Source organism: Bos mutus, chromosome 8 (genome assembly GCF_027580195.1).
Source record: "Bos mutus isolate GX-2022 chromosome 8, NWIPB_WYAK_1.1, whole genome shotgun sequence".
In the NCBI taxonomy this organism is placed as follows: Eukaryota; Metazoa; Chordata; class Mammalia; order Artiodactyla; family Bovidae; genus Bos; species Bos mutus.
This window is the reverse complement of record NC_091624.1, coordinates 67,708,460-67,722,159: the sequence shown is the minus strand read 5'-3', so window position 1 is coordinate 67,722,159 and position 13,700 is coordinate 67,708,460. Positions and strand designations below refer to the sequence as shown.

The 13,700-nt window shown below is 41.6% G+C and overlaps 1 protein-coding gene across 1 annotated transcript in view; it reads left to right on the top strand.

Moving 5' to 3' along the window:
- Positions 1–13,700, top strand: part of PGM5 (phosphoglucomutase 5) — a 212,700-nt gene that overhangs the window by 111,602 nt on the left and 87,398 nt on the right. Inside the window, exon 7 of the mRNA XM_005900017.3 lies at positions 9,946–10,061. Within this exon, the coding sequence (XP_005900079.2) occupies positions 9,946–10,061 (116 nt within the window). The remainder of the gene's footprint in view (positions 1–9,945; positions 10,062–13,700) is intronic.

Sequence of the window (13,700 nt, the reverse complement as noted above, 5' to 3'; positions counted from 1 at the left end):
AGGGAAGTTTCTAACTATAAGATCAGATCAGATCAGTCGCTCAGTCGTGTCCGACCCTTTGCGACCCCATGAATCGCAGCACGCCAGGCCTTCCTGTCCATCACCGACTCCCGGAGTTCAATCAAACTCACGTCCATTGAGTCGGTGATGCCATCCAGCCATCTCATCCTCTGTCGTCCCCTTCTCCTCTTGCCCCCAATCCCTCCCAGCATCAGAGTCTTTTCCCATGAGTCAACTCTTCGCATGAGGTGGCCAAAGTACTGGAGTTTCAGCTTTAGCATCATTCCTTCCAAAGAAATCCCATGACTAATCTACTTCAGAATGGACTGGTTGGATCTCCTTGCAGTCCAAGGGACTCTCAAGAGTCTTCTCCAACACCACAGTTCAAAAGCATCAATTCTTCAGTGCTCAGCCTTCTTCACAGTCCAACTCTCACATCCATACATGACCACAGGAAAAACCATAGCCTTGACTAGACGGACCTTTGTTGGCAAAGTAATGTCTCTGCTTTTGAATATGCTATCTAGGTTGGTCATAACTTTCCTTCCAAGGAGTAAGTGGCTTTTAATTTCATGGCTGCAGTCACCATCTGCAGTGATCTTGGAGCCCAGAAAAATAGTGTGACACTGTTTCCACTGTTTTCCCATCTATTTCCCATGAAGTGACGGGACTGGATGCCATGATCTTCGTTTTCTGAATGTTGAGCTTTAAGCCAACTTTTTCACTCTCCACTTCCACTTTCATCAAGAGGCTTTTTAGTTCCTCTTCACTTTCTGCCATAAGGGTGGTGTCATCTGCATATCTGAGGTTAGTGATATTTCTCCCAGCAATCTTGATTCCAGCTTGTGTTTCTTCCAGTCCAGCATTTCTCATGATGTACTCTGCATATAAGTTAAATAAATAGGGTGACAATATACAGCCTTGACATACTCCTTTTCCTATTTGAAACCAGTCTGTTGTTCCATGTCCAGTTCTAACTGTTGCTTCCTGACCTGCATACAGATTTCTCAAGAGGCAGATCAGGTGGTGTGGTATTCCCATCTCTTGAAGAATTTTCCACAGTTTCTTGTGATCCACACAGTCAAGGCTTTGGCATAGTCAGTAAAGCAGAAATAGATGTTTTTCTGGAACTCTCTTGCTTTATCCATGATCCAGTGGATGTTGGAAATTTGGTCTCTGGTTCCTCTTCCTTTTCTAAAACCAGCTTGAACATCAGGAAGTTCACGGTTCACATATTGCTGAAGCCTGGCTTGCAGAATTTTGAGCATAACTTTACTAGCGTGTGAGATGAATGCAATTGTGCGGTAGTTTGAGCATTCTTTGGCATTGCCTTTCTTTGGAATTGGAATGAAAACTAACCTTTTCCAGTCCTGTGGCCATTGCTGAGTTTTCCAAATTTGCTGGCGTATTGAGTGTAGCACTTTCACAGCATCATCTTTCAGAATTTGGAATAGCTCAACTGGAATTCACGTCCACTAGCTTTGTTCATAGTGATGCTTTCTAAGGCCCACTTGACTTCACATTCCAGGATGTCTGGCTCTAGGGCAGTGATCACACCATCGTGATTATCTGGGTCGTGAAGATCTTTTTTGTACAGTTCTTCTGTGTATTCTTGCCATCTCTTCTTAATATCTTCTGCTTCTGTTAGGTCCATACCATTTCTGTCCTTTATCCAGCCCATCTTAGCGTGAAATGTCCCTTTGGTATCTCTGATTTTCTTGAAGAGATCTCTAGTCTTTCCCATTCTGTTGTTTTCCTCTATTTATTTGCACTGATCGTTGAGGAAGGCTTCCTTATCTCTTCTTGCTATTCTTTGGAACTCTGCATTCAGATGTTTATATCTTTCCTTTTCTCCTTTGCTTTTCGCTTCTCTTCTTTTCTCAGCTATTTGTAAGGCCTCCCCAGACAGCCATTTTGCTTTTTTGCATTTCTTTTCCATGGGAATGGTCTTGATCCCTGTCTCCTGTACAGTGTCACGAACCTCATTCCATAGTTCATCAGGTACTCTATCTATCAGATCTAGGCCCTTAAATCTATTTCTCACTTCCACTGTATAATCATAAGGGATTTGATTTAGGTCATACCTGAATGATCTAGTTGTTTTCCCTACTTTCTTCAATTTAAGTCTGAATTTGGCAATAAGGAGTTCATGGTCTGAGCCACAGTCAGCTCCTGGTCTTGTTTTTGCTGACTGTATAGAGCTTCTCCATCTTTGGCTGCAAAGAATATAATCAATCTGATTTCGGTGTTGACCATCTGGTGATGTCCACGTATAGAGTCTTCTCTTGTGTTGTTGGAAGAGGGTGTTTGTTATGACCCTTGCATTTTCTTGGCAAAACTCTATTAGTCTTTGCCCTGCTTCATTCCATATTCCAAGGCCAAATTTGCCTGTTACTCCAGGTGTTTCTTGACTTCCTACTTTTGCATTCCAGTCCCCTATAATGAAAAGGACATCTTTTTTGGGTGTTAGTTCTAAAAGGTCTTGTAGGTCTTCATAGAACTGTTCAACTTCAGCTTCTTCAGCATTATTGGTATATTGAGGTATAATTGACAGATAAAACTACAGCATGATGATTTGATAACTGACACACCTTGTGATGTAGAAGGAAATGGCAACCTACTCCAGTATTCTTGCCTAGAGAATTCCATGGACAGAGGAGCCTGGCAGGCTACAGTCCATAGAGTTGTAAAGAGTCAGACACAACTGAGCGACTAACATACATTGTGAAGTGCTTATCACAATCAAGTTAATTAACTCACTCATCACCTCACATAGTTCCTCTTCTTTTTTTGTGAGAATTCTACTTTCAGCAAATTTCACGTATACAGTACATATTAACAACTATAGTTACCAAGCTGTACATTAGCTTTTCAAAGCTTATTTATCTTATAAATGGAAATTTGTACCCTTTGACCAATATCTCCCCATTTCCCCACCCACCCCCTAGTCCCTAGCAACCATCAATTTACTCTTCATTTCAGTGAGTTCAGCTTTATTTTTTTAGACTCCACATTTGAGTGATACTGTGTGTAAGTGAAAAAGTTGGCTTAAAGCTCAACATTCAGAAAACGAAGATCATGGCATCCAGTCCCGTCACTTCATGGGAAATAGATGGAGAAACAGTGGAAACAGTGTCAGACTTTATTTTTGGGGGCTCCAAAATCACTGCAGATGATGACTTCAGCCATGAAATTAAAAGCCGCTTACTCCTTGGAAGGAAAGTTATGTCCAACCTAGATAGCATATTCAAAAGCAGAGACATTACTTTGCCAACAAAGGTCTGTCTAGTCAAGGCTGTGGTTTTTCCTGTGGTCATGTATGGATGTGAGAGTTGGACTGTGAAGAAGGCTGAGCGCCGAAGAATTGATGCTTTTGAACTGTGGTGTTGCAGAAGACTCTTGAGAGTCCCTTGGACTACAAGGAGTTCCAACCAGTCCATTCTGAAGGAGATTAGTCATGGGATTTCTTTGGAAGGAATGATGCTGAAGCTGAAACTCCAGTACTTTGGCCACCTCATGCGAAGAGTTGACTCATTGGAAAAGACTCTGATGCTGGGAGGGATTGGGGGCAAGAGGAGAAGGGGACGACAGAGGATGAGATGGCTGGATGGCATCACCAAATCAATGGACGTGAGTTTGAGTGAACTCCGGGAGTTGGTGATGGACAGGGAGGCCTGGCATGCTGCGATTCATGGGGTCGCAAAGAGTCGAACATGATTGAGCAACTGAACTGAACTGTGCACTATTTGTTTTAACAATAACAATTCTTTTAACAATACAAATCTTCACCAGCTCTTGGCAATAACACTTTTCCCAGCATCTTTTCATGTGCTAATCTGTCACTTGAATATCCTGTTATGTAAAGTGCCTTTTCAAGATTTTTGCCCCTCTTTTAAAGGTTATCTGCTATTTTCATTGACTCATAAGAGTTTTTATATGCAAACTACATATAAGTCTTTTGTTGGACATATGTGATGCAGATGGGCTTCCCAGGTGGTGCTAGTGGTAAAAGAACCCACCTGCCAATGCAGGGGATTAAAGGCATGAGGGTTCAGTCCTGGGTTGGGAAGATCCCCTGGAGAGGAAGGCATGGCAACCTACCATGGCTGCCATTTCCTTCTCCAGAAGATCTTCCCAATCCAGGGATTGAACCCAGGTCTCCCACATTGTAGGCAGACACTTTACCGTCTGAGCCACCAGGGAAGGCAGGGAAGTTTCTAACTATATTGAGGTATAATTGACAGATAAAACTATAATATATTTAAAGTGTACAGCATGATGATTTGATAACTGATAACAAATTGTGTTGGAGAAGGAAATGGTAACCTACTCCAGTATCCTTGCCTAAAGAATCCCATGGACAGAGGAGCCTGGCAGGCTACAGTCCATAGGGTCGCAAAGAGTCGGACCTGACTGAAGTGGCAGCATGTACGCACAATGCAGGTATCTTGTAATCTATGTAGATGGACGCTTTTTAAAAAGGGGCTGAGAGTTCAGTGTGTAGAAAATAGGACCAAGAAGTCTGCTAAGCTCTTTAGAAAGTGGATGTTTGAAGATAAATCAGAAAAAGAGGGACCTGGATCTTGTCCTTTTTTAATCTATTGCAACTTTCTTAAAGTAGAATTCCAAGAACAGCTGATTCTGCTTGATATATTTGCTATAATTAGTCATTGTTTATTTGGCTGTTCTATAGCAAGGTAAGAGAGTCATTAATAACCATTGACATTCCAGTAAAATATTATTGCACCCAGTGATGTAACACTGTATAATTAGGTTAATAGATATTTTAATACTTACTATGGGCAGGCACTGTGCTGGGTGTGGGAGGCACAAAGATGGATATGCTAGCACTTATATATGTAGTGAGCTTTTAGGGATTTTTCAGGGTACTTTTGTATCTGTTATGTTGTTCGAGCACATGAGGGTAAGGTGACTACCGAGACTGGGAAGATAAAATAATGTGTCTTTCTGCCCTTCAAACCTTTGATTCTCATATATTCACTGCAATAATTCTGTTCTAAAGTCTTGACTTTCAAGAAATGCCTTTGTCTTATCCTGATAGCTGTGTACTGCTGCTACGTATGCTGTTTAGTCTCTCAGTCGTGTCTGACTCTTTGTGACCCCATGGACTGTAGCCCTCTAGGCTTCTCTGTCCACGGGATTCTCCAGGCAAGAATACTGGCATGGGTAGCCATTCCCTTCTCCAAAGGATCTTCCCAACCCAAGGACTGAACCCAAGTCTTCTTGAATTGAAGGCAGATTCTTTACTTTCTGAGCCATCAGAGAAGCCCCTGTCCTGATAGTCCCACTGATTAATACCTGGAGAAATTCCCTTTACTCAAAATGATTAAGTTATAATCACTTAATTACATCTTAATATAAGGAGCAGAAGATATTAAGAAAAGATGGCAAGAATACACAGAAGAACTGTACAAAAAAGATCTTCACGACCCAGATAATCACAATGGTGTGATCACTGACCTAGAGCCAGTCATCCTGGAATGTGAAGTCAAGTGGGCCTTAGAAAGCATCACTACGAACAAAGCTAGTGGAGGTGATAGAATTCCAGTTGAGCTATTCCAATTCCTGAAAGATGATGCTGTAAAAGTGCTGCACTCAATATGCCAGCAAATTTGGAAAACTCAGCAATGGCCACAGGACTGGAAAAGGTTAGTTTTCATTCCAATCTCAAAGAAAGGCAATGCCAAAGAATGCTCAAACTACCACACAATTGCATTCATCTCACACGCTAGTAAAGTTATGCTCAAAATTCTGCAAGCCAGGCTTCAGCAATATGTGAACCGTGAACTTCCTGATGTTCAAGCTGGTTTTAGAAAAGGAAGAGGAACCAGAGACCAAATTTCCAACATCCACTGGATCATGGAAAAAGCAAGAGAGTTCCAGAAAAACATCTATTTCTGTTTTATTGACTATGCCAAAGCCTTTGACTGTGTGGATCACAAGAAACTGTGGAAAATTCTTCAAGAGATGGGAATACCACACCACCTGATCTGCCTCTTGAGAAATCTGTATGCAGGTCAGGAAGCAACAGTTAGAACTGGACATGGAACAACAGACTGGTTCCAAATAGGAAAATGAGTACGTCAAGGCTGTATATTGTCACCCTGTTTATTTAACTTATATGCAGAGTATATCATGAGAAATGCTGGACTGGAAGAAACACAAGCTGGAATCAAGATTGCCGGGAGAAATATCACTAACCTCAGATATGCAGATGACACCACCCTTATGGCAGAAAGTGAAGAGGAACTAAAAAGCCTCTTGATGAAAGAGAAAGTGGAGAGTGAAAAAGTTGGCTTAAAGCTCAACATTCAGAAAACGAAGATCATGGCATCCGGTCCCATCACTTCATGAGAAATAGATGGGGAAACAGTGGAAACAGTGTCAGACTATTTTTCTGGGCTCCAAGATCACTGCAGATGGTGACTGCAGCCATTAAATTAAAGATGCTTACTCCTTGGAAGGAAAGTTATGACCAACCTAGATAGCATATTCAAAAGCAGAGACATTACTTTGCCAACAAAGGTCCGTCTAGTCAAGGCTATGGTTTTTCCTGTGGTCATGTATGGATGTGAGAGTTGGACTGTGAAGAAAGCTGAGCACTGAAGAATTGATGCTTTTGAACTGTGGTGTTGGAGAAGACTCTTGAGAGTCCCTTGGACTGCAAGGAGATCCAACCAGTCCATTCTGAAGTAGATTAGTCATGGGATTTCTTTGGAAGGAATGATGCTAAAGCTGAAACTCCAGTACTTTGGCCACCTCATGCGAAGAGTTGACTCATGGGAAAAGACTCTGATGCTGGGAGGGATTGGGGGCAAGAGGAGAAGGGGACGACAGAGGATGAGATGGCTGGATGGCATCACTGACTCGATGGACGTGAGTCTGAGTGAACTCCAGGAGTTGGTGGTGGACAGGGAGGCCTGGCGTGCTGCAATTCATGGGGTCGCAAAGAGTCGGACATGACTGAGCGATTGATCTGATCTGATCTGATCTGAAAAGGAGCTTTAAATGAGAAAACATCAAGTAGAGATACTTTCCCCCTTGCTATTCAACAATATTCCTTAAATAGTAGATATTAAGTCAACTGAAATCATACAGACTTTATTGAGGGCAAGTCTGACAAGGTACTTTGTTATCCTAGACATTGAAGAGGTATAAAGGTATGTAAGATGTAGCTTCTGCTCTCAAAGAACTAACACATTGGTGGTGGTGGTAGTGTCTGTGTGTGGAGGGAAAGTGTTAAGGAGGTAAAATATACAATGACCACGTGAACATAAAGACCCCATACATACCCAGAGAGGAAGCCTAAGGCAGGAACGGCTACTCTGGGTTGATTATGGCAATGAAAAACAAATTGTATTATTATGATAGTAGAGCTGCTGCTATAAAACTAATCCCAAAATGTACAATGGCTCAAACACAGCAAAAGGTTTTTTCTCAGTTATTAAAAGTTAAAAACAAGTGTTCCTGATTGGTGATGAATTCTCTTCCAAATGGTGATTCAGAGATCCAGATTCTTCCAACTTGTAGGCCCACCATCTTTAACATGTGGTTTCTAGGATGGTGGGGCTTGTCCACATTAAACTGGCAGAAGGAGAAGAAACAGGGAGGATGGGAAGTTTTAAAGCCATATCTGAAAAGAGTATGCATTATCTCCACTAGAGTTCCACTGGCTAGAACTCTACATGGCCACAACGAACCTCATGGGAGGCTAAGAAATGTAGTCCAGCTGTGTATCCAGGAAAAGATGCATTTATTGACCACTAGCAGTCTTTGCCACAAGATTCATGATGGCGGGACATTTTAGATAGGTTCTGAAGCAGTGAAGTATTCTGAGAGACTGGAAAGGAGGATTAATCCATGTAACATGAAAAGCACGAAGAAGGACTCAGAAATCAACAACAAAAATGCAACAGCATATTTAAAAAATAAGAAATGATTGGGACTTTCCTGTTGATCCAGTGGTTAAGACTCTGTGCTTCCATAGCAGGGGCTCCAGTTTGATCCCTGGTTAGGGAACTAAGATCCCACATGCTGCGTGTTGACCTCCACCCCCGCAAAATAAAAGAAAAAAAGAGAGTTCAGTTTTTTTAAAGGAGCATGTGGGAGGGGTCATGAGAGAAAGTGTTGGAAAGGCAGATTGAGGCTATTTCCAACCTGAAGCCACATTTTTAGAGGTTTTAAAATCCACAATGAGGAGCCTGTATCTACCATGTGTCTTTGTTTTCCAGTGTTTTTCCTTTTTGCTGTGAGAGCTCACTCCCATTTTTAGGAAAATTTTGGCCCAGATTCACTTTCTTTCTTTTCCTTCTGGTCTTTCCTAGAAAGAGAGGTTTGTTTGTCTCAAGCATGTCATGGTGGGAGGCAAAAAGAGGGGAGCAGACCCTCAGCATGAGCAGCTTCAGTTTTAGCTTTTGTACCAGAGAGTTTCAGAGACTCCACCGGGGCCTCCTGCCAAAAAGAGGCCAGGCTCCTCCATTCAGCCTGGTATCTGCTGAATGCAATGTTTGGGATGGATCCCAAGTTCAGTAGAAGGAGAAGGGAGGGGAATTCCTTTCTGACTTTAGGACACAATCAACTCATGCTTGGGATCCTGGAATTTAATTACCCATATTGTTATCTTAGCTTGTATAACTGCAACTGTGGCTCATAGTTATAAAAAGTATCTAGTCCTTTAAAATCCAACCTCAGACTTTAGCCTAATGACCTCCTAAGAGTGATTAACTGAAAAGGGTGGAGTTGGGGAAATCCTTTCTCCTCCCTTAAGTTCTGCCAACTTGGCTTTGAACCAACAAGAAAGTTTTAACCAGAGAATATATATCTCACACCCTCTAGCCTTTCTCTTACCCTCACCTCTGCCCCAGTTGCATTCTATTTTGTGATCATATACATTCATTTTAGCTAAATTAATTTTGAGCCAGCCTTCACTGTGAACTGCACTTGAAAGCTTCTGTGTGAATGATTTCTTCTTTGTTGAACTTCTGATTGTGAAATTAATGGCTTTGAAAACTTTTTCTCTCCAGTTTGGGGAGGCTTTATTTCACTATTCCTACCAGGATGTAAGCATGATTATGTATTTTTCTTGGAACATTTTGAGAATAAGAGAAAATCAACATTTCTAGCAGCTCATAGAAAGAATGTTCCAGTGCTACTGGCTCAGTTGGTAAAGAATCTGCCTGCAATGCAGGAGACCCAGGGTTCGATTCTTGGATCAGGAAGATCCCCTGGAGAAGAAGGCAATGGCAACACACTCGAGTAATCTTGCCTGGGAAATCCCATGGACAGAGGAGCCTGGTGGTCTACAGTCCATGGGTTTGGAAGAGTCAGACACAATTTAGTGACTAAACCACCAAAGTGTGTGTGTGTGTGTGTGTGTGTGTGTGTGTGTGTGTGTGTTGGGGGGTAAGCAGTGTACCACAGGGTCTACTATTTTCTAGGAGTTGAATTGCTGGTTCATGGGATGTGTATATATTAATCTTTAGTATGTGCATGCTAAGTCACTTCAGTCATATCCGACTGTACAAGCCTTTGGACTGTAGCCTACCAGGATCTGTCCTTGGGATTCTCCAGGGAAGAATACTGGAGTGGGTTGACATGCCCTCCTCATATTCATCTTTAGTAGATAATGTCAAACAATATTCCAAAGTGTTTGCACCCAAATACCACCTTACTTTAGATTCTCAGATCCCCAGTTGGATCTTACCACAAAGGTTAAGGAATATATATAGAAGGGAAACATACATGTGAGAATATGCTATCCATAAACTTTCACCTATGGCTTCACATCTTGAAAACTGTCCATATTGTTCAGGTGTTCTAAAATCTAGTTTATGGCATCAACAAATCTTAAAGACTTGCTTATGTAATGAGAAAAAAAGAAAGGAGAAGTATGGATTGATTGTTGCCTTAAATTCTGTTTTTCAGAGTGGCCAAATCAATGAAGGTCCCTGTGTATGAGACCCCAGCTGGATGGAGATTCTTCTCAAATCTGATGGACTCGGGCCGGTGCTCTCTGTGTGGAGAAGAGAGCTTTGGCACTGGTAGGCTTTATTGGGTTGGTATTACTGGAGCGGGTGGCTGCAGCACTCTGTGACCCCAGTTTGGAAACCTGTGACTCCACTGTGAATCAGAGGCTGGAGAAGGAGTTAGAGGCAAAAAAAAAAAAAAAAAAAAAATAGAATAAACCTAGTGGGATACATGCTATGACACACTCACATCTTCTGCCCATTTTTCCTTCTTTTAAAAAAGTTCCCTTTCTTTCAAAGCTTTCTATTATGGAAATTAAAAAAAATATATATGTACATATATCTTATCTTTTGGCTTGCATAGTTCCCAAGAAAAGTGAAAGTTGCTCAGTCATGTCCGACTCTTTGCGACTCCATGGACTGTACAGTCGTTGGAATTCTCCAGGCCAGAATACTGAAGAGGGTAGCCTTTCCTTTCTCCAGGGGATCTTCCCAACCCAGGGACTGAACCCAGGTCTCCCACATTGCAGGCAGATTCTTTACCAGCTGAGCCACAAGGGAAGCCCATAGTTCCCAAGAAGTCAGCTCTAATTACTACTGTTGCTCTGTATTCAAATTTCCCCTACCTCCCATTTCTGTTAACAGTTTCATTATAGTATATCTAGGAACATGTATTTGTAAAATTCTTCTTGGGGTTCTTTGGGATTCTTGGATCTGTTGTTTGTTGTCTTTCATTAATTTTAGAAAATTCTCAGCCGTTATCTTTTTTAATATCTCTCTTTCCCTATTCTGTCATCTCCTCTGAGGCTCTAGTTACTCGTATGTTAGATAATTTGTGTCCAACATATGGACAGAGCTTTTACAAGCACTATCTGGTTTTGTTTACTCTTTTTTCTTTTTGTGTTTCAGTTTAGATAATCTTTAGTGGCATATTACTGATTCTTTACTGAGCTGTGTCCAGTCTTTTGCTGAGCCTAGGGAAGCATTTCTTCATCTCTGATACTGTGTTTTTTATTTCTAGCATTTCTTTTTGACTCTTCTTAAATAATTTTCATCTCTTTGATGCATTTCTTGATCTGTTTATGTCTGCTATTTACCTTTTCCATTAGATTACTGAACATGTTAAACATAATTATAAACTTTCTGACTGATAATTCCAATATCTAGTTCTGGTTCTCTTGATTTCTTTGTTTGTCGATAAAGCAATGGTTTACTCGTTCTTGATTTTTGTGTATCCTGTAATTTTTCATTTAATGCTGGACTGTATGTCTATAAAGAAAGCAGAGACTAATGTAAGTAATATTTACACAAAGAAAAGGGTGTTATCTTTCTATCGGAGCATCAGTGTGCAAAGTTAAGCTAAATGTAACTAAGTCTTGAGCTATGTTTGAGTTTCATTGTTTCTGTTATAATCTTTAGTGTGTCACAGGCTTCAAATTCTCCCAGGAGTGGGATATTTGTACTGTGTACTGAAAGTGAGGATGGGTTATGAAAGAGATTTTTCAGTGTTTCTGTTTCATTCACAGCTTTCAGCATGTAGGTGATACAAAATAGACCTCTTCTCACCAAGTACTTGACCCTTCTCTAATGGTAGCAGACCTCTGCTTAGTATTGGTATAGAATTCCGGGCCCAGGATTTCCTACCCTCTCTCCAAGGTTTTTTACTTCAATTCTTATTTCAGTAGCTGCAAATCTTTGCCTGGGTCCTAGGCATAAGAAGGTTTGCAGCTCATTCATCCAGGAACTTTAGGCTTTCATTTCCTATGAAAGAAATGTTTGGGGAACGACAAGGGTTTCATGCTTATCTCTTGGGCAGAAGTTGATTATATCCTGCATACCAGCAGTAACAAGTCTCTCTTTTTCCAGCCTTTCCTGAGTACCCAATGGAACCTATGAGAAAAAACTTGGAAGTGTGCCCCTTGTATCTGGGACTCCAGGCAATTTTAAAATAACATGATAAAAGCTATACTTGGCCCTTACAAATTTTTAAAACTCTTATATGACGTCTTATCATTCACTTGTATGGAAGCATCTTCTTTTCCCTGTCCTCTGCCAGAGATGAGATGGTTTTGTGTCCTATCTTTCCTTGAAGGGGCTTGAGACTCTTTGGAATCCACTTTATTGCTTGTGACATCAAATCTCTAATCAGTTCCCCAAAAGTTGTGATTTTGCAGATTTCCTAATCTTTTCTTATTACTGGAATGGGTGTGGCACCGTCTTGTAGATTTTTACAGTCAGGATACAAACGACTTTACATTGTAACTGGTTAATCTCTCTTGAGTTCAGTTCAGTCGCTTAAGTGTCCGACTCTTTGCCACCCCATGAATCGCAGCACGCCAGGCCTCCCTGTCCATCACCAACTCCCGGAGTTCACTCAAACTTGTGTCCATCAAGTCAGTGATGCCATCCAGCCATCTCATCCTCTGTCGTCCCCTTCTCCTCCTGCCCCCAATCCCTCCCAGCTTCGGAGGCTTTTCCAATGAGTCATCTCTTCACGTGAGGTGGCCAAAGTATTGGAGTTTCAGCTTTAGCATCAGTCCTTCCAATGAACACCCAGGACTGATCTCCTTTAGGATGGACTGGTTGGATCTCCTTACAGTCCAAGGGACTCTCAAGAGTCTTCTCCAACACCACAGTTCAAAAGCATCAGTTCTTTGGCACTCAGCCTTCTTCACAGTCCAACTCTTACATCCATACATGACCATTGGAAAAACCATAGCCTTGACTAGACAGACCTTTGTTGGCAAAGTAATGTCTCTGCTTTTGAATATGCTATCTAGGTTGGTCACAATTTTCCTTCCAAGGAGTAAGCATCTTTTAATTTCATGGCTGCAGTCACCATCTGCAGTAACCTAGGAGCCCAAAAAAATAAAGGCTGAGACTGCTTCCACTGTTTCCCCATCTACTTCCCATGAAGTGATAGGACCAGATGCCGTGATCTTCGTTTTCTGAATGTTGAGCTTTAAGCCAAGCTTTTCACTCTGCTCTTTCACTTTCATCGAGAGGCTCTTTAGCTCCTCTTCACTTTCTGCCATAAGGGTGGTGTCATCTGCATATCTGAGGTTATTGATATTTCTCCCGGCAGTCTTGATTCCAGCTTGTGCTTCTTCCAGCCCAGCATTTCTCATGATGTACTCTGCATATAAGTTAAATAAGCAGGGTGACAATATACAGCCTTGACGTACTCCTTTTCCTATTTGGAACCAGTCTGTTGTTCCATGGCCAGTTCTAACTGTTGCTTCCTGACCTGCATATAGGTTTCTCAAGAGGCAGGTTAGTCCCATCTCTTTCAGAATTTTCCACAGTTTCTTGTGATCCACACAGTCAAAGGCTTTGGCGTAGTCAATAAAACAGAAATAGATGTTTTTCTGGAACTCTCGCTTTTTCGATGATCCAGCGGATGTTGGCCATTTGATCTCTGGTTCCTCTGCCTTTTCTAAAACCAGCTTGAACATCTGGAAGTTCACCGTTCACGTATTGCTGAAGCCTGGCTTGGAGAATTTTGAGCATTACTTTACTAGCATGTGAGATGAGTGCAATTGTGCAGTAGTTTGAGCATTCTTTGGCATTGCCTTTCTTTGGGATTGGAATGAAAACTAACCTTTTCCAATCCTGGGGTCACTACTGAGTTTTCCAAATTTGCTGGCATATTGAGTGCAGCACTTTCACAGCATCATCTTTCAGGATTTGGAATAGCTCCACTGGAATTCCATC